The sequence below is a fragment of the Protopterus annectens genome, chromosome 12.part0, assembly GCF_019279795.1.
Source record: "Protopterus annectens isolate FY-2018-M chromosome 12.part0, PAN1.0, whole genome shotgun sequence".
Classification (NCBI taxonomy): Eukaryota; Metazoa; Chordata; order Ceratodontiformes; family Protopteridae; genus Protopterus; species Protopterus annectens.
In genome coordinates this window covers 1,181,723,192-1,181,748,177 of record NC_056746.1, presented here as the reverse complement: position 1 = coordinate 1,181,748,177, position 24,986 = coordinate 1,181,723,192, and the positions used below count along the sequence as shown (strand labels likewise).

General features: G+C 37.3%; 1 protein-coding gene across 2 annotated transcripts in view; it reads left to right on the top strand.

Annotated features, from left to right (window-relative positions):
• RPN2 (ribophorin II) overlaps positions 1-24,986 on the top strand; it is a gene marked incomplete in the record, with an annotated part of 690,715 nt that overhangs the window by 243,220 nt on the left and 422,509 nt on the right. For both annotated transcript variants that reach the window (XM_044090218.1, XM_044090217.1), the window contains 1 exon segment: positions 20,754-20,845. In XM_044090218.1, the coding sequence (XP_043946153.1) occupies positions 20,754-20,845 (92 nt within the window).

The following is a 24,986-nucleotide window of genomic DNA, read 5'->3' as shown; positions in this document are numbered from 1 at the left end:
TTTGTACTTGTTCTGGAGTGACTCGAGTGCTTGTGTTATGCGGATCCTGGCACCCAACAGGTAGCTGACTGTAACCTTTTCCTTGTCCAGCCTAGATAGTGGGACATCAGTGTGCCTGACTATAGAGTCGCCTATTACTAGTGTGTTGGGTATGTTATTTTGCGTTAAGGGCTGTGATTGCGTGGCACACTGATTTTGTAAAGTATGTGTTTCATGGTTGGTGATGGGGTGTGGAGGTTGCTTGGATGTCTGCTTTGGAGGTCTCTGTTGTTTTTGCAGATTTTTATTTAGAGCCTCCGAGTATGTTTTCATGTATTCATGTGTGTTATTTGCCGGTGTTTGTTTATTAGGTCTATGTGAGACTGGTGGTGTGTTGCAAGTATTACCCTTCTCCTCTTGACTGTCAGTTCCAGTCTTGGGTTGAGAGAGCTTTGCCTCCAGTATGGCTGTATAATTACATCTCTTGCATATATTAGTGTTTGGTGGTAGGAGGAGAGGGTTGTCTGTGCACATGAGGCAGTTGTAACATTGCCTCAAAATGCCCAGATTCACCAGTTGGACTGGAGAATACACCAGAAACTGCCCTTTGGACATGCCTGAATAGGTAGAGTAAGCTGTTTTTATAATTGGGTGGTGGGACGAATAGAGAGCCTTGTCCTTCTGGACAGTGTAGGGGGGTCTAGTGCTAGGGTTAATTAGTGCTTGCTATGAGGCTTAAGCAAGTGCTTGACTGTGAAATGAATGGTTTGACTGCTAAACTTGAAGGTTTGTTTAGTTCCAAGGGGAAAAATTGAAGAGTAGACTTTGTGGAGCCGAGAATAGTTTAACTCTAGCTAAACAGCGCTGCCCGGTGCACAAAACCGCACAAATGCGGTTTTTATAGCAGGGAAGTGAAAGAAATAGAAATTAGCCCAAAATGGCCGTTAAACTACTAACTTCTGGGCTGAAACCACTCCTCCTGGGACAGATAGGCTGCTCAAAGCTCCCCTCTCTCACAGGTGAACCGAGAAACTTCCTTCTATCCAAGTAAGGTATGGGCAACAGAGAAACTTGTAATACAGCCCTGGATTCAGCAATAACCTGAAAACTGGACTGTACTAGTTCAGAAAGGCAGGAAACAAGTTTTTTTTGTGTTTTTTTTTTTTTTCAGAAAATAGAGCAGATACAATCAAAATTAGCCCAAAATGGCCAATAAACTACTAACTTCTGGGCTGAAACCACTCCTCCAGGGACAGATAGGCTGCTGAACACTCCCCTCTCTCACAGTTGAACAGAGAAACTTCCTTCTATCCAAGTAAGGTATGGGCAACACAGAAACTTATAACACAGCCCTGGATTCAGCAATAACCTGAAAACTGGACTCTACTAGTTCAGAAAGGCGGGAAACAAGTATTTTTTTTTTTCAGAAACTAGAGCAGATACAATCAAAGCAACACTTTTCAGATTAGGTAGATGTCATCCACAAAACGCAAAATGTTTCTCTGCTACTAGCGTAAGTTTTTTGGACATTGAGATCTTTAAAGATGGGCATAATAAACTCAACACAAGATTGTTTAAGAAAGAAAGCAAAAGAAACTATTTATTATGCCAAAATAGCATGCACCTTGCTTATAATTTCACTAATGTTGTTAAAATCAAGCATATATGATGTCAAGACTTTGTAATGGGGATAATGACTTTGATGGTTTGATTAAGAATTTAAAGGAAGAACCCCTTGAGAGGGGTTATAAAGAGACTGAAACAGATAAAGAACTTAATGGTATAAAGCCACTTAGGGCAGAGCGCAACCACTTTTTACCAGTGGGTCAACCTCTACTACCATTCCTCAACCCCCTGTTTCTGAACAAGTAGTACGACAACGAGAGGATGAATCATAGTGGTATGAAATTGAATTAAACTTACATATGCAGGTGATATCAGGCAAGTAAGCGATGTCATAAGGTCCCACTGGAAAATGTTGATGTTAGATCCTTTACTTAAAGACCTAGTTTGTCCAGAACCAACTTTTATGTATGGACACAACAAGAATTTGAAGCAATTATTATGTTGTTCCTCCCTGGATATTTCAGCACCGGTTACCCAGAGAAAAGGTACCTTTCCATGTAAGTTATGTACATGCTGCAAGTATGTCTCCACTACTGATGAGTTTATACATCCACGAACTGGCCAAAAAATTTTACTGTGACAGTTATGCAGACTGTAGAACTAAGCACTTAGTATATGCAGCAGTTTGTGGCTTATGTACATGCTTCTATATTGGTAAAACTGATAAATGCTTTAAAGAACGCATCTCGAAGCATGTAAGTGACATCAAGCTTAAATATACCAAAAATCCTCTTTTTAAGCACGTTAGTGAGGTGGAAGGGTAATATTTTAGATTTATGGCTCTGGAATTGACAAGGATTATTATTAAAGGAGGTGACATTACCTTGAAAACTGAAAAGAATGAGATGAAATGGATTGCTGAGTTACAAGCCTGTGTTTTTCCAGGCTTGAATGCGAACATTCCATTGAAACCAGCTCTAAAAGCGCAGCGATTAAGGAAGAAGGCCAAAAGTGCTTTGCCCTGAACTCTAGCAGCTGATTGTTTTTTTTAAGTATTTTAAATTGCAGTGTCTTTTTCAATGGTATTAGATTTGATGAAGGGTCTGTGTGTTACCTGAAAGTGCTTATCTGATTTTATTTTGTTGTTTTATTAAAGTTTTATGTCCTACGGTCTGGTGGCAGCACTTGTATTTATTTTATAAATATATTGTGTGTTTGTGTATGTATGCATATATGTGTGTGTGTGTGTGTGTGTGTGTGTGTGTATATATATATATATGTGTGTATAATATATATATATATATAAGATCGGTGGTGTGCAGGTGACTTGCACCCTGCCTACATTAATACAAAGTTTAAGGAAGGGCAGTGTTAATACAGGAGACAAGCATTTTTTTCCAGTGTTTTGAGACACTGTATTCCATTAGGGAGACCATTGACTTGGCATCCTGACTACAAGGAGTTTCCTTTTTACTCATTTCAGATTTCTGTTTTACAGTGTGGTATGGCTGACTGATGTGCTGCTCTTCCAATCATGTTACTTTCTTACATTTTTATAGTCATTTATTTTAATGAATTACTTAATTTGACATTGTTTATTGTATTTTATGCTTTACACTTGCATTATTTGAATGTGAACTTTCATTTTTTGACATTGGCCTAGTTTAAAATTCAAAATAATTCCATCCTGTATGTACTTGCCTTCATATAAGGGTAACAAAAGCAGTAGTGAAGTGACAAGAAAATTAAGTTGGCAGAAAAGTGGAAGAAGTTTAAAAGCAGTCTACATTTGTACTACTAGAAGGAAGGAGGGTGTCAGAATAGGGATGTGGTCATTAAAGTAAGAAGTAAGGTGGGGAAGGTAACCAGTGGAGTCCCTAAGGGAGACATGCTAGGATCTCAATTATTTAACATATACATGATCTCCAAAGCAAAAAGAGTGATCTCTGGTTAACAACTTTTGCAGGTACTGTAGACTAGGTGTCCTCTTTAAATCCCCTTATGACTTGCAGAAGCTAAAACTTGAAGTTGCACATATGTTGATAGCTGTACAGAGAAAATAGGCTAAAACTAAATGCATAAAAATGCAATACCATCACATTTAGTAAACAGTCCGTCAACCTATCTTATAGTATAGACAACACCAAACTCCAAAATGAAGATGATACAAAAGTCCTTGGAACATGGACCTTCCTCCAGGTAATAATAACACTACTATAGAGAATATTCTAAGCTGGATTTCCACTACCTATCCACAAGAAACAATAATATTAGGGGACTTTAATACTGACTGGAAGTGTATCAACACTGACAACCCTTCCTTACATATTAACCTACATGGCTTTAACCAGTCACCTCCACTACTAGAATTAACAAACCAAATAAAAAAGAGTGCATCTTAGATTGGATTCTTACAAACAGACAACAAACTTATAAAGTTGGAACCTTACCTGATGATGTGAGTGATCATACTTTGACTTACATTGCAAGACAAAAGAATGGCATTCCTAACTCCCCCACATTCAGGATTTTAATGTCAAATAAGCATTTTAACCGTATAGCTTTCCAAAATGAACTTGACGCCTGTGACTGGAACCCTCTAAACACTCTCCCTCTTGAAGAGGCTGTTTCAACTCTAAATTCCAAACAATCATAGATGAGCATGCACCCAAACGAACTGTTAGAATGAAGTCCAAGACTGCCTCTTGGCTGTCAAAAGATACTAGACAAAAGATATTACTAAGGAACAAATCTTGGTCTAAATGGAGTGCTACTAAATCCATCTCTGATAATCAAACCTTTAGACAACTGAGAAATATCACAAAAAGAGCTATTCTCACTGATAAAAAGAACTACTATTGTAAACTACAGCAAACTCACCATAATAATCCTCAAAAGTTCTGGTCAAGCTTTAATAGACTACTTAATCCGGGTCACTCTAGCACACCATCCCCACTAGGAGCTGATAATAATACCCCCCAGCAAATTGCCAATGCCTTTAACACCTTTTTTACAGACACTATACAATCCTTAGCCCATCAACTATCCATAGACAGCACTATTCTCCTTATCCCTTAACCTGACATTCTACCTACCTTCCAACTTCAACCCATCTCTACTGCCTACATCCAAAAAAATCATCCAAAAACTTAAGCCGTGCACCCCCTCTGCTGACCAGTTACCGTCAGAATATCTACAAATAGCTGCTAAATCAGTAACCTACCCTATATCTATCCTTATAAGTAGAACCATCAACGAAGGAAATATCCCAGACATTTGGAAAATCTCCCATATAATCCCTTTGCATAAAGGTGGTAACTCTAATGATTATTCCAATTACAGGCCTATAGCTCTCATCACCCCTAGCTAAGGTTATGGAAAAATGCATTCATCACCAGCTAATGGACCACTTAACCCAACACAATATCTTGGCAAACTGCCAACATGGCTTCAGGCCCTACCACAGCACCACTACTGCTCTCCTTTCTTTCACCAACTCCATCAACCGTAACCGTAATAGCAATAGCCTTTCCTCAGCACTTTTTATTGATTTATCTAAAGCTTTTGATATGGTTAACCACTCCTTACTTATAAATATCCTTGAATCCCTGTCTCTAGACAACAAGGCTATCCTCTGGTTTAAATCCTACCTTAATAATAGGCAACAAGCAGTTCTCTGGGAGAATGAGTTATCCTCCCACTTGCCCATCTCCCTTTGAGTCCCTCAGGGCTCCATTCTAGGTCCTTTCCTTTTCTCCTTGTTCATCAATGACCTCCATGCTGTAATCCCTCAAGCAACCACTATACAATATGCAAATGATTCCACGCTCATATGTACTGCCAATACTTCATCTGAACTTCAAACCCTAACCCAGAAAGTCTTTAGCACAGTAGAAGCTTGGTTCTTGAAATGCTTCCTCCTGTTGAATGCTAAAAAGACCAAGCTCTTGCTCTTCTCGCCTAACACTAAGTCCCCCTCCCCCATTGATTTCTCAATAAAATCCACTAATGGCACCCTTATATCCACAGACTCCTCCACCAAACTGCTAGGCATCACAATTGATAACAATCTCACCTTTAACTATATTAACAATACCATTAAAACAGTAAACAGGAAAATTGGCTCCTTATGTAGAATAAAACCTTTCTTAACCCCAACATCTAGAGTTAAAATTGCTCACTCCCATTTAATCTCATCTCTTTTGTATGCTTCACCCAAATACACTAACCTAAAAAAACTAATCTTGTCAAACTAGCCAACTCCTATAACAATATAGCCAGATTTGCCACTGGGAGCCATTATCGAACTCACCATTGTCTGAACCTACAGCAACTTGAATGGTTAGAACTTAATAACATTTTGATACTTTCACAACTTACCATAGTTCATAAAATATTTTACCAACCAAACAACACCCCTATACTTTCCAACCTTATTACCCCTTATAGAAATCTCAATTCCTTATGATTTTCCAGGAAACTTCTTGCTAATACAAGCAAGTCTAATAACATGGCAGGTAACTCCTTATTCAACAATACCGCTGGAAAAAACTGGAATATGCTGCCACAAGAGTTAACTATACTTCCCTCGCTGCCGCTTTTTAAACAAAGACTCAAGAAACACCTTAAGACACATTGGTTATGCCCATGTTCCAACCCTGACTAATCCTCTGATTTCCTCTACTTTACCACTATACTGTATACTCTTCTGTAGCCCTTTTAAGTAGTGAATATCTCAAGTAATTTTTCACAAGTCTTGTCATGAATGTTCTGTCTGAATTCTTCTGTATATTTTGTTCTGTCCCACTCCTTCTGTATATTTTTCTTTCTCAAATAACACTCTCTAAATGACCTTTCCTATTTTCTGTATAATACACAAAAAAAGATTGGCTGCACACATACCCCCTGGCATTAACAATCAAGTTTCCATTAAACCGGTTCTGGAAGCTAGATAAAACTTTACAACTAAACATTTATTGATGGCATGTACTTCAGATTTTTAACTTTATTATTTTTTTATTGATTTTTTCTATTTTGTACCTCATGTATATTGTCTTTTGTCGAATCAATTTTCCAATTTTTCCACTCACAAATGTTTAAAAGTCTTCTTTAGTAATCTAGTAGTTGTACCTTAGTAGCTGTATTTATCTATGTATTTACACTTAATATCATAGTTTCATTATATTGTATCATGCTTACTTTGTTTATTCAATTTAAATATTACATATACAAAACCTATTCATTTATCACTATTTATTTATCTATCTATTTATTTATTTATTTATTTATTCATCTATGAAAGATGTATAACACACATAGCATTTTGATGACATACATTGTTCGGCTTTTCAACATGCATAATTTAATATCTTTCATCAACAGTTTTTTGCTTATTTCTTATATATCAAATTAATTAATTCATAAACAACCATATTTACATATATTTATATACATCATACTTATACATTCTATACATTTGCATTGTAATTACATGTATGTATATATATTTAACCTTTTATATTTAACATTCAATATTTAATATTTAATATTTATTATTCAATATTTAATAATTACCAACATTAACACTTGTTTAGATATATGACATTGTTCTTTTATTCATTTATTCATTTATCTATAACTATTTGATATGCACCATACTTTAACTAATATGTTCTACATTATATCAGATTCATTTACTCTAAATATTAAATATGTATTTCAAATATTTATGAACAATAATAACTTATGATCTTGTTATAATAATTGAATCTATTACTACATTTATGAATTTAATAAACATTAATAATAAAATTCATTGGTGCCATTAATATCGTAGTTACATTTTATGAAACAGATATTTATTTATTCATTTATTTAACTATTTATTTATTTATCTACTTAAAAGTAAAAAATTTTTATAGAGCAACTTGTATAGAGCAATGCTTAATACATACGTCATTATTGTTCTTGTATTAAATGTGTTTTAAATGTGCTTTTCCACATTGAATATCAGGTAGTTTAATTTAATTTAGTTATTATTATTTCTGAAAACACTCGTCGTCAGTACCATCTTTTAGTGTTTACCATTAATACTGACAACTAGCTGTAGCATGGTATATGAACATTTTAGCCCTTCTAAAAACTCAGGCTCCCTTTAAATGGAATGTAGTAACCAAAAACCTCTTAATTAGTCTTTATTAACTTTTTAATTGGAAAATTGCATGATTCATTTGTTTTAATTTGGCGCTCTTTTTTAGATTTATCTGTATAAATAGATGCTTTGAATTTTATATGCATTGTCTGATGAAGCGTGGTGGTGACCACGCGAAAGCGCTTACAATAAACGTTTTTGGTGTTCGTATACTGGATTACCTGTTACTTATTGCAAAAAAGTGAAATTTACTGCTCTTGATTTATTGACTTGCTGTTGCACTTTATATGCTTACTGCATACTGAGTAAGTGAAGTCATTGCTCTTGATTTACTGTTTTGCCGCTGCACTTCATATGAGCTTTAAGTCCGGATTGGATACATCAGGACTTTATACAGTTTCGTGGTGAGAGAGCCTGGTTGTTTTCTTCATTCTTCTGCCTCCAGTTACAGGCACTCTCTCTTCAGCTGCTGGTGAAGAGTTTTTTTGTGTATTACTCCATTTCACTTTATTTTCACCGCCAGCACACGATGGATACCGTCAATATTGAACTAGATTATACTCCAGGGACGAGGGAAGCAGTAGTGAACCTAGAAGATCTATTACATGCACAAGCTAACCCTTTATTGGCTCTGGACCTTTCGCAAACTGAGCATGTCACTCCCGTAAATACAGAAGGCTTCAATATATCTGACTTTAACCTTATATCCAAAACATTGGAGGACGATATGTATAAACTACAAAGATATGCCTGGCAAAGGCAACACCTAGAGGCTTGTCTTCATTATTCTATTGTGCCGAGAGGGATGCGAGTTATGTGTATGCCGTCGTACGGAGAGGCACATCCAGAACTCCTCAAAAAATGGCAGGACCTGAATATTGACCTCGGACACAGGTATATCAGGCTTCTCCTTGATTATTTTACACCTCTAGAAATTGAACTAAGAGATAAGGTTGATGCTAACTTTAAAGATCTTAGCCATCGTTTTAAAGCAGAATATTGTACTCGTAGACTACGTAACATATGTTTACAAGTAAATGCCTTCAGCGAGAGACTGAAGGCAACTAAAATGCGTAAGCTACAAAGAGACTTTCAAGATTTTAAATTAAGACAAGTATTTGTTTGGCCAAGAGGCAATAATTCAATACAGAATGAGAATAATAGTGCAAATGATAATTTGAACAATATACAGCGTTCTACATCTGTAGAAGGCACTTCTGTTATTAATATTGTCAATGATAACATCCTGCCAATCAATGCTTCTTTGCCTACCGCTAGTTTAGAGGGGACTAATAGTAGTTTCATGGTTTCTAATGTGACTGACACGCCCCCTCCGAATCAACTAGCGCTACAAAAATCCGCTATTAATCCAGGAGCCAGACCGAAAGATTCTAACATTGTAGTTCCTTTGGGTTCCTCATCAAAAAACTTTTTACCATACCCAGTGAAACAAAGATTTCAGCACAGAGGACGGTCCACAAGTCGAGGCCCAAGGAAAAGGAAGCTATCTACGGAAAGCTTCCAATCAACAAGACGAACAAAAAAGTGACTGGTTTACTATATAACTATTCTGACTATAACTTTTCTAATGCTGATATTTCTCTTTTAAACCGTGGTCTGAATTTTATTCCAGCTTGTTCTGACACATTAACTGATGTTTTAATTAATTTAAGATTGTTTTGTAGACGAGTAGCTTTAAAAGTTTTCTTTAAAGAGAAACCTGACTCTAACAAAAATGTTGCATCTATTGTTTTTAAACGGAAAAGCACTTTTATGCCCCCACTACCTCATAACATAGAATGTTTTTTACATATTTGTGAACAGGATTTTTATGAATTATTTTCCACTAAGATAAAACCTGGTTTCTTCAATTTAAACCCAGAAGAATTTAATTCCTTGAAATGTTTAAAACAATGTGACAAAATTTCTGTTAAACCTGCCGATAAAGGAGGTGGGATTGTGGTTTTAAACAGAGTTGATTATAATACTAATATGTGCCTAATGCTCAATGATGAGACCACGTATGTAAAATTAGAATTATATAGAGTGAACACAATAATCAAGAATGTACAAGATATGTTATATGATCTGCTCATCTGCAGACAAATTAATGAAGAAATGTACAGCTATCTACTGGTAGATAATCCTACCATACCCATTATTAAAGGACTCCTGAAAATTCACAAGAATATTCATCCCATCCCACTACGACCCATAGTATCAGGCGACCACTGGGTCACTGCTAATGCCTCTTGCTTTGTAGAGTTTTTACTCAGACCAATGGTCGACTCTTTTGATACTATCTTAAAGGACACTTACCATCTACTAGCTTGTTTATCAGAGATACAATTAGACATTCATCATCATGAATACATTCTGATTACCTTGGATGTGAAAAATCTCTTTACCTCAATTCCCAATGATTTGGGCATTGAAGCCATAAGAGACATACTAACGTTAGATAAATCCTTTTCAAGTGATAGACAGTTACTTGTATGTCAACTACTAGATGTGATACTAAATAATAATGTATTTATGTTTTTAAATGAGTATTACCTACAGAAATGGGGGGTGGCAATGGGTACCCCGTGTGCAAACACCTATTCCAACCTGGTTGTTTTAGCTTGGGAACGTTCTTACCTATTCACCCACCCCCTGTTTGCACAGATAAAAATATATAAACGCTTTGTAGATGATATTTTTATTGTATGGGAAGGTACAGAGTCTGATTTTGTAAAGTTTCTGAACTATCTTGAGAGCACCTCCACTTTTTTACGTTTTACTATGGAATGTTCCTCCAAATCCATCAATTTTTTGGATGTTACACTAAGTATTAATAAGGATGGTACCATAAGTTCTACAATTTATAGAAAACCAACATGGAGGAATACACTCTTATCCTTTGACAGTATGCACCCTAGGTATGTCTTTCCTGGCATTATCAAGAGTCAATTCATTAGATTAAAAAGACTCTGTAAAGACTCACACTCTTTACAACTTGAAGCAGATCACTTAGAATCATTATTTAGAGAGAGAGGCTATGATTCAGGCCTCGTCTCAACTACCAGGAACAACGTTATCAGGACTACATTGACAAGAAATCAAGATACAAATACTATAAACAATAGATATTCCACAGGACGTAAAGATTTTGTACCCATAATTTTGAATTTTACTAGCATCATTAATGACATTAAAAAGGTTTTTTATAACAATTGGAAACTACTTACTATAGACCCTTTTGTCAAACAATTGATAGGGGACAAGCCACATTTTATGTTCAAAAACAGCCCGAATTTAAAACAGTTACTATGTAATGACAAATATACTAGTGAAGAATTAAGTTTATTATCTAGTAGCAAGAAAGGTACTTTCCCTTGCTATAACTGCAGGAGATGCAGTTATATCTCAAGAGAAATAGATTTTAAACATCCTACTCTGAATTATAGTTTTCATCCAAGGTTCTATGCTAATTGCTGCACTAAAAATCTTATTTACTTGGCCACATGTAAAAACTGTACAGTGTTTTATATTGGCCTCACTAAAAGATGCCTAAAAGACAGAATATATGGCCATCTTTATGACATCCAGAAGAAGAATGAACTAAACGCATTAGCTAAACATATTTTGGAGCAGCCCCACCATAACTTTGAGTTTAAGGTACTTGAGATAGTTACACCTAACAAAAGAGGTGGGGCTAATTCTTTACTTCTAAATAACAGGGAGTTAAAATGGATATTAAGATTGGCTGCACACATACCCCCTGGCATTAACAATCAAGTTTCCATTAAACCGGTTCTGGAAGCTAGATAAAACTTTACAACTAAACATTTATTGATGGCATGTACTTCAGATTTTTAACTTTATTATTTTTTTATTGATTTTTTCTATTTTGTACCTCATGTATATTGTCTTTTGTCGAATCAATTTTCCAATTTTTCCACTCACAAATGTTTAAAAGTCTTCTTTAGTAATCTAGTAGTTGTACCTTAGTAGCTGTATTTATCTATGTATTTACACTTAATATCATAGTTTCATTATATTGTATCATGCTTACTTTGTTTATTCAATTTAAATATTACATATACAAAACCTATTCATTTATCACTATTTATTTATCTATCTATTTATTTATTTATTTATTTATTCATCTATGAAAGATGTATAACACACATAGCATTTTGATGACATACATTGTTCGGCTTTTCAACATGCATAATTTAATATCTTTCATCAACAGTTTTTGCGTTTATTTCTTATATATCAAATTAATTAATTCACAAACAACCATATTTACATATATTTATATACATCATACTTATACATTCTATACATTTGCATTGTAATTACATGTATGTATATATATTTAACCTTTTATATTTAACATTCAATATTTAATATTTAATATTTATTATTCAATATTTAATAATTACCAACATTAACACTTGTTTAGATATATGACATTGTTCTTTTATTCATTTATTCATTTATCTATAACTATTTGATATGCACCATACTTTAACTAATATGTTCTACATTATATCAGATTCATTTACTCTAAATATTAAATATGTATTTCAAATATTTATGAACAATAATAACTTATGATCTTGTTATAATAATTGAATCTATTACTACATTTATGAATTTAATAAACATTAATAATACAATTCATTGGTGCCATTAATGTCGTAGTTACATTTTATGAAACAGATATTTATTTATTCATTTATTTAACTATTTATTTATTTATCTACTTAAAAGTAAAAAATTTTTATAGAGCAACTTGTATAGAGCAATGCTTAATACATACGTCATTATTGTTCTTGTATTAAATGTGTTTTAAATGTGCTTTTCCACATTGAATATCAGGTAGTTTAATTTAATTTAGTTATTATTATTTCTGAAAACACTAAATCGTCAGTACCATCTTTTAGTGTTTACCATTAATACTGACAACTAGCTGTAGCATGGTATATGAACATTTTAGCCCTTCTAAAAACTCAGGCTCCCTTTAAATGGAATGTAGTAACCAAAAACCTCTTAATTAGTCTTTATTAACTTTTTAATTGGAAAATTGCATGATTCATTTGTTTTAATTTGGCTCTTTTTAGATTTATCTGTATAAATAGATGCTTTGAATTTTATATGCATTGTCTGATGAAGCGTGGTGGTGACCACGCGAAAGCGCTTACAATAAACGTTTTTGGTGTTCGTATACTGGATTACCTGTTACTTATTGCAAAAAAGTGAAATTTACTGCTCTTGATTTATTGACTTGCTGTTGCACTTTATATGCTTACTGCATACTGAGTAAGTGAAGTCATTGCTCTTGATTTACTGTTTTGCCGCTGCACTTCATATGAGCTTTAAGTCCGGATTGGATACATCAGGACTTTATACAGTTTCGTGGTGAGAGAGCCTGGTTGTTTTCTTCATTTTCTGTATAATCATTGGAAACAAATATTTTCTTTCCTCAAGAATTAACTGATACTTAGCATGATAACATCATCTCTGATAACATCTCTTTGTATTATGTGTGATATGATCAGGGGAAAAAAATTGTTTTCTATGATATTGTGATGTCCTTACTGTATCTCTGTGTTCACATATGGAGCTTATATCCTCGAGCCTCCACTGAAAATGGACATACAATCCAGCTGGACTAGCCTGGTTAACAAATGTAAAATAAAATAATTAAATAAAATAAATAATTCCCTCTCCTCTGATCATGTTGCAACAATGGTTAGGAAATCCTTCTGCCTAGTGCTGCTGATCAAAAAAGGATATCTACTTTAGATCCAAAGTCGTTCTTACCCATCTGTACTGTGCTGTAATCAGGACTATAATAGAATACAGTCCCCTTTAGGATGCATCTTACTAGAAATGTCAGGCAGTTGGAGAGACACCCCATAGGTTTCTAACCAAAAAAAAAAGGGTCACTGACCTAAAAGATATGAGCTACCAGGAGATGCAGGAAGCTTTATTCCTGTATTCAATGCCCATTAGACTCTTTAGGGGCAATAGCTACCTTGCTTTTTAGGGCATAGAGGTTTCTGAAGTCAAGAACCTCTTATCTCTACAAATCAAACATTCTCTGATGAACATTAGGACAAGAGATCTGAACCTGCTTTAGCAAATAAATCATGGTGGAGAGAGAGAGAGGGAGGGGGGGGGGTATAAGAAAACAAGTCAGAGAATAAAGGCATAAATGCTGAGTACATGGTGATGCTTTGAAAAGCTAGATATATTGGTGTTGAATATATGTCAATTGTGTACTGTATTTCTAGAAATGAGCATTTGCTTTGCAGGAGTAATGGTGAGGTAAGATGAGATACCCTAGGAAGGGCTTGGAGCATTTTAATGGTGGACAGAGGAAGATCCAGGAGAGCCCTGCTAATGCATGCTTGGGACAAGATAGCAGCCATTTTAGTGATGAAGAGAAGTGTGAAGATGCAGCTTGTAATCTGTAGTACTGAGCATGTAAGTCAGAAAATATTCTCCTCTGCTTAATGTTGTAAATGTGTAAACAAATGTAAGTAATTATTTGGTTTTCAAAAACATTGCAGGTTTATTTGCTGTGTTATCAGTTGAATAAAATGTATCCTGGTTTTCAGTAAGATAAAGCCAAGTCACTTGTACCACAGTATAACTAAGTGTTTATATGTGTTCTATTCTAGCATTGCATATTTCAGCCAGTTTCATCTATAGCACTGAGAAAGTCGCACATTTTGAGGCTGCTGAGTTTTTCTGCTCAGCGTAGGCATAACTGCAATTAAGATTGAAAAGCTGCCCGTTTTTCTATATCCCTGGGTGGAGCAAGCAGTGTGCTTGTGCGGTCAACAAGGTGAACATTGTCCCGTCCATGTTCAAGATGGGGCGTTTCGCTTACACATTCTGGGCTGTCATTTGTCTGTCCTCCTCTTTTTCAACCTTTTTTTTTTTGAGAAGGAAACGAGCATCAATCTTCTGTAGCAACTAATTGAAAAATGTACATTTTACCTTTTTTAGATATAGATAGCAATGTATGCATAACACAGTATATAGTTGTTCACCTCTTCATCACTTGTCTTTTAAAAATGTCATCTTAGAGTTGAAATGCAGGTACTCAGTGTTTTATAAGGCATGTCTGTAAGCACCTTTCTTTAAGTTCCAGTTTTCTTGTTGTAAAGGGTTGACTTTCTAAGCTAACATTTTTCCAGTGTGTCCAGTTTGTGAGCACCCAGTGGTCCAAAATTCCTGTTGTAAACAGCATTGTTCACTGAAACTGTAGACCTAGTAGATGGCCTTTTTGTCTTGGCTCATTTTAGGCTGCATAAACCAGCTATGTTACCTGCAGTTTAAGCTCATATAGAAACGTAAGATTGTGCCTATAGTTTTGAAATATTAGACAGTAATTGTGGCATGCATCTTTTATATTACCCGTCTTTGCAGATGTATGTAAAAGTTTGTGTGTGCTGTATTTGTATTCAAATGCATACGACTGAAAAAGGAAACTGCAGATTTGAGCATCAGTCCTTTTAGGACTGACTTGTTTCGACAAGTCCAGATGAATGTGAGCAATGACCTAGATTATTATTTTGTCAGTGGAGGATAAGGCAAGCTTCAAGTTTTGATGTTAATAGTGCTGATTGAAAAGGGGTAGGTAAAAGGCTAAAGTTCAATTGCAGTGCTTTTTGACAGCCTGCTGTTAGGGAGTTGTGTTTGAAGCTAAATAGTGTTTAGCAATGGTTTACTGTACACCATTCAATGTTCTAGGCTGCAGTAGTGCCGAGACTCTCTTCATTCAACTTTGAATTACATTTATTTTAACATGAAATGGGCATTAGATACGTGCTAAAGGTATAATGATCATTTTTATTTTTATAGATAAAATACAGGCAACGTCATTTGTACTGTGCCTGTCTGTGATTTGTGTTGCATGCAGTCTTTTGGGTTAATAGGTCTCATTCAATTAAGTCAAAGTGGTGAATGATGTAGCTCTTGTTTTAATCTGGTTTATACCTTACAGCTGTGTTCATAATTGTTTTGCTGTGTGTGTTACATATATCAGAATATTTTTGTATGTACAGTTAAGGGTAATATTCCTATATACTTGGATGCTGTTACATAATGTAGAATCAAGATAATATGATGGATGGAGGCCAAAAAACACAGTCTTCCCCATTTCCAGGTTCCACCGTGTGTATATTTTATTTCCACTATCTTTATAGCCGGACACATTTTTATAATTACAAACTTTATTTTTGCACATGTCCAGCTGTGCATGCATCTAGTAGGTATGTTCCTCACCTGTACTCACAAGGTATTCTATTTAGTTACTTGCCATGTTTCAGATCAACTTTGCTTTTATGTTGCAGCAGTATAAATGTTATCCAAGCTTTACTAAGTCCTCACAATGCAAGCCACCATGGGAATTTAGATTGTGAGTGTGTTCTATTTATTGAATTGCTTTCTGATTATTTATAGCACATTATAATACCTGACAAGCAGAGGCAGGAATGATGCACCCTCTGTGCTGTATTTTTAAATCATGAAATTGTTACGAATTGTAGAAGATCTGGCTTACACCAAGTATATTCACTTGTCCTAGGAAGTATGCATTGTACTAAGGAACAGTTTTGTTTGTGTGTGTGAACTTGTGAGAGACTGGACTGTATGTGACCTCTGTTCTGCATGCCACTTAACTGTAATATCTGAATGGCCAGCAGAACACCTTCTTTGATCTGTTTACTTCCATAGGTCTGTCTTGTTGTATGTCTTTGCATTAATGAAGACCAGTAGGGTTTGCTGTTTCTAATTCTATGAACCATGTGCTCCTTATCTTAACAGCGAATGGTCAGTTATTTTAAGACCTACATTAAATAAGTATTGGAGCAAGGACCCCACTGATATTGCAAGGTGCACACAGTCTGAAATCACAGTTTATGTGCATGAAGTAACATGACTTGTCTGATTTTAATGTGGTAATCTTGAATACTGCATAGCTGCATATGGGAACGTCTGTTAATGGCCCTGACTCATGGGGCACCCCTGCTGCATTAATGTTCTCAAACTTGGTGAGTGGTGCAGTGTAAATGCTTATGAAATACTCTTATTGAATTTCTCCCCATGGCTTTTCAACTTCTGAATGTAAATATTAAAGTAGTTGGAATGGAGGATGTGGGGGGGGGGGGGGGGTGGCGCCCTTGCTTCTGCAAAAAAATGTTTTTTCTCTTCTAGGACATCTGTTGCAGTACAATACTGTATTGCAGCACTCCACCATGTTCTGGTCCTTTGTTCCATATAGGGCATTACATTTTCTGACCGTCTTGGAAGTATCTAACATGTGTTGGAATATCCGTGGGCACCCGAGGAAAAGAAGTACTTTTTTTTTGCTGTATTAAATTTAGCATTTCTGTTGTATGACAGTCTCCCTACCCCAGAGTAAAAGTGGGTAACAGGAAAATAAATGTAGTTTTTATTTTCACATCTTTGGTGCTTTGCTAATCTTTTAGTTGTCATTCTGCTTCATGCTTGTTGACCCATTTTTCTTCCGTGGCATATGATAGCCTATGTCACCCAACATGAAGTTTTGTTTCCCCCCCCCCCTTCCATTAGTGACAATTAGCCTTACAGAATCTAGTTTTAAAAATGTTAGTTGTGGACGAGTATTGCAGTGTAGTAAGTGGGTTATTCAGGTCTAATGTTTGTTATGCCCTGCATAGAAGTAGAATCAGATTTAAGCTTGTGTTGATGGGGTCCTCATATACAGCCCGTTGATGGGGTCCTCATATACAGCCCTCTCACTAATTGCAATTCCATTGGTCTAGACTCTGTAACCCATTCTGGATGATGTGGTGTGTGGTAGCCTGTCTCCATCCTCTAACGAAAGGAAGTACTTGGTCACTCATTCCTTTTTCTTCTAAGCAGCTAGTTTGATCTGGGTCATGATGGTACAGGCAGATTCCCTGCTCCTGCATGAGAGGCTGCTGAGTAGCAAGAAATTATTAAATTCTGGGTTTGTGCTGTATGGTGGTGTGTGTATTGTAATGAGAATAACAAAGTAAAATCCAGTGCAGTAAAACATAGTTAAGTAAAAATGTCTGTATTAAGAACATTTTATTTAAGACGTGTGATGGATCCTCTTCAAAGAGGCTTACTAACATGTGGTTAGTACTGAACATCAGGTAAAATTTGGAGGAAGTTTATTAAGCTAACGTTCAGACTGCGCAGTATAGTGCTGTCGATAATATGCACTTTATTTCGCTGGTGCTTTTGCAGTCAAGTGGCTGCATGTTACGCTACCTGTCTTAACTCATTCACACTGTAATAACATAACATATTTTGTTTATTGAATGGCACTCATTTCCCAAAGCAAAGCGTCTTGTACCACGCCTGCAGCTCTACTCAGTGCTGTGAACTTCAGTAATAGTTTTCTGACCTTTCTGAAGCACTTTTAGATGCATAAACTCTGTCGCACAGTACATAAAGTATGCATCTGTAAGTACTTGCATTAAAAATTCAAATGCTGTTACTTGTTTTTTTTAAAGGAAAAATATTTTTTGTTCTTACTACTGCAGAATTGCTACATTAACTACAGTCGTACTTGTGTACTCAATACCTCTCAACCTCTTAGAGCAAGAAATCCAGACAAAGCTGTAAATAATGGGGGGACAAAGGCCCCAAAAAAGGAGAGTTTTTAAATACTGCTCTTACAAACTTAAAAAGTTGATAGAATAACTTGTTTTGCATTAGCATGCCTTTCCTAAAGGGTATGGTCTGAATCTTGCATGTCTGTCATTATTTTTCTGAAATTAATCCTCCACGATTTGCTAGTGACTTGCCAAAAAATACAATTTTATGAGAAACAGATCAAAAGTATGAGGCAAAAATCTGGACAGTCTGCATGAATCTGTACATTTGAGAGGTATGCACTCCATGTCACTGCAAGCCACTCGCTCTAGTGAGCTAAACCTCGCCACAACAATAAGTAGAATATGCTGGAGGGCTAGATTCCTGTCACAGAGACTCCCCATGCTGTGGAACAAAATTCCTAACTACATTAGGCAGAGCCCCTCACTAACACACTTCAAGAGAAACGTTGACGAGTGGATGGGTAACAGAAAATGCACCCCTGGGATCACTTCATTGGCTCTTTTTGACAGAGGCTCAGTTAATTAATCAATAGAGCGGCGAAAGCTGACACTCTCTGGCTAGGCTTATAAATGCCCTTGGGCAGATAGCCTAGTGTACCTACCTATGAACCTATGTTCTTTCCTGTACTTGTAATACCCAACAACCCATTGACCTTACATATTTAGTTGTAAATTTAGTAGGAAGTGGCTGCAAAAGGTTAAAAAGAACAAATATCTTAAATAAATAAGAAACTCCTATACAAGCTTCCTTCAACCTGCAGGAGTCAGAGAATTGAGATGGACAGATGGTTGAGCAGCTGATTGGTTGGTGGTGATGTTGGGCATCTGATGCACAAACGAGTTGCATTGTCTGATGTCTTTCATTCTCCCTGTTGGATCTTCCTGATCCCTGTCATTTGTTTGGTTGTTGTCGTGATTCTGTCTTTAAATGTTGGGCTTCCCAGCTCTCTCTTTGTTATCCTGGAACCTGAGAGGTTTAGGAATAGTCTGGTCATTCTCCAAGATCTTAAAGGTGGGGAAATTTTATCCAAGTAGATTGTTCAGACACTCTGTGAGTACCTTTTCTGCCATGTTTTGGTTGTAGGGACATGCATATTTAGTCTTTTATTCATCTTTTGTACTAGGTTTCCATTATTTAACCTTGTATGTTTGTCATTTCTCTCAAAGGTTTGATTTCTGGGAAATCACTAAGAATTAGTGAGTCACTAATGCAGGTAGGGATGTTGGCATATGTTATTGCAGGGGGGAGGGGGAGGGTTGCGGAGACAGTAACAAAAAAAATTCTTCTCTGCAGCATTCTTCACTATTCTGGTTGTGGCTTTACTCCACTGTAAGTCAGTGCTTTGGTTTTATCAAGTAGTTTAAATTTTTTCTCCGATGCACTTCATGGTCTGGTAGGACCATCTTTGAGTTGAGTAAGCCAGTTGAACACAAGTGCTACAAAGCTCCTTCAGATGACAGAGGTGTGTGCGTCTAAGTGCAGTAGCAATTCTTATTTCCAAAAAGGCTTTGAAGCACTTGCATTCAATTGTGTTGCTAACTTGACAGCTAAAACAGTATTTTATAACGTGTGTTATATCTTCTTGTTTACACTCAAGCAGTCTGATTAAAGGAGAGTGAAAAGCAGTCCTGTCAGAATGTGAAACATATTAGAAAGGACAGAGTTTCAGCAACACTTGTCTCATAGTAAATTAAGCAGTTACATCTGTTCTATTCACTGAAAGACAAATATCTTAAGCACAGTACTGGTGATGTTAAAATCTCTGTTGGTCATTCCCCCATATACAAGTTTGCAGACAAAAATAGCTATAATTGCTGGGTAGGGGGAGTAGTTTTAGATCAAAATGATTTATTACTGTTTGTTCGTTGGTTCGGCTTTTAGGTTCATAGTTAAGGATAACTGCTAAAAACTACTAGAGCAGGTCTTTTATTTAAGATTTCCCTATCTCCAAGTCTCCAGGAATAGATGGTATTCCGGTGGAAGTTTGGAAGCTAGGTGGGAAGAAAGTGATAAAGATGTGGAAGGTTTTGCTTAACAATATTTTAAAGAGGGGAACCACCAACATCTTGAAAAAAACTGTGCTGGTTGTAATACCTAAAGATGATAAAGACCTATCAGACCAAGCTTCATATACTCACATTTCAGTTTTAAACCATGATTATAAAGTGTTTGGGGGAGGTAGAAAGTTGAATGCTTCTACAGGCCAGACTGTATGGGTTATTGTCTAATTCTGCTGTCAACCATATGTAGTGTAATGCAGTTATATTTTCTGAAACCTGATGAACTTGTTTTGATTTTCCTTGATTAAAGCACTGAAATTGGAGAAAGTGTTCGATTTGCGTTTCTGTTTGATTGTCAGTGTCAAGTGTTTTACAATGGATAGTCATGATTTTTTTCTTTCTTTTTGTGATGCTTTTAGCTGAAGGTGAAGGTCTCCACTGAAGCTAGCGTCAACAATGTGGACCTTTCTGTAGTAGACAAGGACCAGAGCATTGCTCCAAAGACCACAAGGTACAGTATGTGACAAGCATAGTTTTACAATCTGTGTTGCCAGTGTGCTTTTCTTTCTAGTGCTGTCCATTAGATAAGTGACATTTCTGATCACTTGGCAGTATGGTTACTGCAGTCATATATTCTGATAATTTGGTTGTGGAGGTCATGCCGTTGTAAGTGAACACTGGGTTTCCAGCAGTCTTTAGTCTGCATCTTCCTGTCTTTGTTTTGGGTCAGTTGTCACATGTTGCAGGAATTAAAATCGTGGCCTTTATTTACTTTTTTTTTCACTTTGTATATTGTTGCAAAAATTGTATTCCCCAGCAGTATGTGTATTTGTACATGGAATGCATTCACCTTCAGTAGTTTTGGGAGTATCTGCATTTGTACACGGAATGCATTGTCCATCAGTAGATGTTCTTCGTGTTTCACTGTTGCAGTCATCACATTTGGGTTATCTGCTGCAGTTAGCCCTCAGTCGACCTGATTAACAAATTCTTTGGTCCTGCGTAGGTTGCTGTCTCATCTTCCATGACGTCAGGTAGTCAGGGGTATAAAGCATGCAGCTAACACCATTACATCAGTCTTTCTTGCCGTGCGGTGCCCGAAGCAGAAGCAGTTCACAAGTGCAGGTCGGCCGACTCCTGAAATTTTCATTTTCGAGTTTCAGAACCGAAGTCTTCAGTTAAGCTAAGTATCCCATTGGGGAAACTTTTTCTTTCTCTAAACCGATGTCAGTAAAAGTTAATAATTGTATTTCTTGTGGAAAGCAAATGCCTCATAAAGATTTTCATTCGTACTGCATTCCTTGCTTAGGCCCTGACCACGACATACCTCGTTGTCGATTTTGTGCCTTATTTAAACAACGAACTATTCGTCGTCTGTTTATTTATGCTTCTAAATATTTTGGTGCTCGGTTCAATTATCCAAATATGGCTTTGGTAAGCCACCCGACTACCGACATTCCGAAAAAACGCAAAGACAGAGACCGCATAGGTCCAAAGCTGCCAACGACACTTCTCCTAAGCTAGTCGCCAGTTCGCCGGTACTCAGTGAGGCGCTTTCGCAGCCCTGATACCCGCTAATTCAGATTTGCAGGCCTCTACTGAGACCCATTCAGAGTCCAGTACACCCCGAGATACTTCAACTGTGGAACTTGTGGATGTCTCTACCTTGTATGGGTCCGGACCCGCTGTGCAGGCACCGGCTTCTGAGGGTGTATTCAGGCCTACCGACTTGCATATTAAACCAACGCCATCTTCTTCAAAGCCTAAAACTCGATCCATGCCTAGAAAACAGACACCCAAACCGCACGGTCAGGCCTCTATGCCTAAAAAACAAATGATAAGAATGGCTGAAGACCTTATTACCTTAATCAGGAGAAGCCACCCTTCCCCCTCTGAGACCTAGGACTGAGTTTGCTTATGATTCTTCTGATCAGGATTCTGAAATTTCTGTTTCCTCTGATGACCAGGATTTACCCTTATCTACTTATGAGGATTCTGGTGCAGAGGACTCCATTCCCTCTGCTTCCCCTCCAGAGGATTTCTCTTTTAGTGAAACTTTGCATACTCTTAGGGAGCATTTTTGCTGGAAAAGCCAGGATTACTCTGACTCTAAAAAGAGGCTTAGGGATTTCTTACTCCTGCCCCAACACAGGCCTTTAGCTATCCCCCCTCTTCTGGATATTACAGGGTTTCTGGCTCTCACAAGTTCCTCTTTAAAAATCCTACTGTGGATCCTGAGACTATTTCACAGGGACCCAATGGCATTAAGGCTACTACTGCCAAGAGTCCTACCCCCACTGATGGAGATTCCAGGGCGCTGGATAGATGAGGTAAGAAGGTGTACACTTCTGCAACCTTGGCCATTAGGGCCTTAAACTGTCAGTTTCATATGTTAAAGTATCAGCAGCATATTATTGGATTGCTTGAACAGAAAATTATGTTGATTCCTGACTGGGCTGAAAATAAAGATTTACAGTATTTAATGCATTCTGCTGAACAAGTTGGAAAACATACTTTGCAATGTGGTTTTGATTCACTAGCGGCATCTTGCAGGGCTGCTGTCACTGGATCTGTACTTAGAAGGCATGCTTGACTTAAGGAGCAGTCTTTGCCAGATCATGTTAAAGCTAAATTGCTGGATGCTCCCTTAAACCAAGATCGCCTGTTTGGCAACAAAGCAGGAAGTACTTAAAAAGATGGAGGAAAAAGCTAAATCTATGCAAACTGTTAAAGATTTCCTGCAAGTACAGCCTCCCAGATTTAGTAGGCATTGGCCCTCTAAAAATTGGTCCTTTCCTGCCTCTTCCAGGCCTTCTCTGTCCAAACCCAGAACCAGCAGAATACCCAGGCTTCAGTCCCAAGGTACTCACAGGGCTAAGCAGTGGGAGTCTCTCACTTCCAAAGCAGAGAGTGGTAAGACTCTCCCCTATGGTAAACTGTCTCAATGACTTAACTTTAAATCTTCCAAGCCCTGCACAACTGACTGTTCCCATAGGGGGAAAGATTGCCCGGCAGGCAAAAAATTGGGAACTCATTACCCAGGACAAATGGATTTTAAATATAGTTTCCCAAGGATACAGATTCCACTTTCACTCCTTGCCAAGCCCAAACAGTTGGCCAGATCTACCCCCAAATTAGTGGGCAGAGGCTCAAAAGCAAATTCTCTCTCTTAAGCATCAGGGCTATTCAACCTGTTCCAGAAGAGGAAAGGGGACAAGGTTTCTACTCAAGACTTTTCCTGGTGCCCAGAAAAGACAACTCCTGGCGTCCTATACTGGACCTTTCTATCCTAAACACATTTTTGGTGATCCCAAAATTCAAGATGCTAAGTCTTCACCAGCTGCTTCCTATGCTAGGCAAGCATACCTGGTTGGCAACACTGGATTTAAAGGAAGCCTACCTGCACATCCCAATAAGGAAATCCTGCAGAAGATACATATGCTTCAAAGCAGGCTACATGCACTATCAGTTTTCTGCACTGCCCTTTGGCTTATCTACTGCGCCCAGGGTATTCACAAAGTGCCTAGCTCCAGTCATTGCATTTTGCGGGCAAAGAAATATCCAAATATATCCATACCTGAACGATTGTCTAATTCGGGCAGAAAACCAGAACATACTATTGAATCATCTGGTGTTTGTACAGAAATTGCTAACTTCTCTGGGGTACACCATAAACGAAAATAAATCACGTCTTGTACCCTGCCAACAAATTGTATTCCTGGGAGCAAGCTTGGACACAACTTCCCAGATGGCTTTTATCACGCCAGAAAAACAAGTTCATTTGACAGCCTACTTAAAACTACTGGCCACAAAGACCCACCTATCTGAAAGGAAATTACTACAAGCCCTGGGGTTCATGGCCTCCTGCATTCTACTAATTCCATATGCAAGACTGCATATGAGGAAACTACAATGGTATCTAAAAAGCCTATGGTGTCAACATTCTCAGGATCTGGAAGCAATGATTCCTGTCATTCCTTGTCTACAGATAGGCGTCTGCCCACCAAAGGAACTCTATCACCAAAACAAGGGACTGCCATTCACTCTACCCCCTGCCTCTCAAACCCTAACAGACGCATCAGACTATGCATGGGGGGTTCACTTGGCAGGGAAGTGCATTCAGGACAAATGGAACCCAAGTCAAATGCACCTGCACATCAATCAAAAAGAAATGTTAGCTATACAGAATGCTCTGACAGCCTTCAAAGACCACATCCTTCCAGGGCAATTAATGGTAAAGACGGACAACACCACTGTTCTGTGGTACATAAGCAAGCAAGAGGGAACCCACTCATACCCTCTCTGCAGACTAGCCATGGCTCTGTGGAACACAGCCTTGAGCTACCAAGTGCACCTACAGGCTTAATTCCTGCCAGGAAAGCTAAACACACTGGAAGATGACCTAAGCAGAAATCTCATGGACTCACACGAGTGGAAACTGGGAACCAAAGATATTCAACATGTTGAGAAACAAATGGGGGAGCCCAGATATAGACCTGTTTGCCTCCCCTCAGCAGTACCAATTGGAAAAAGTCTGCACAAGGACTCCCCGCAAACAAGCTTGGAAAGTGGATGCCCTGTCCTTCACCTGGAAAAACCTGTCAGTTTGTGCCTTTTCTCCTATGCCTCTCCTCTCCTGCAGAAATGTAGTA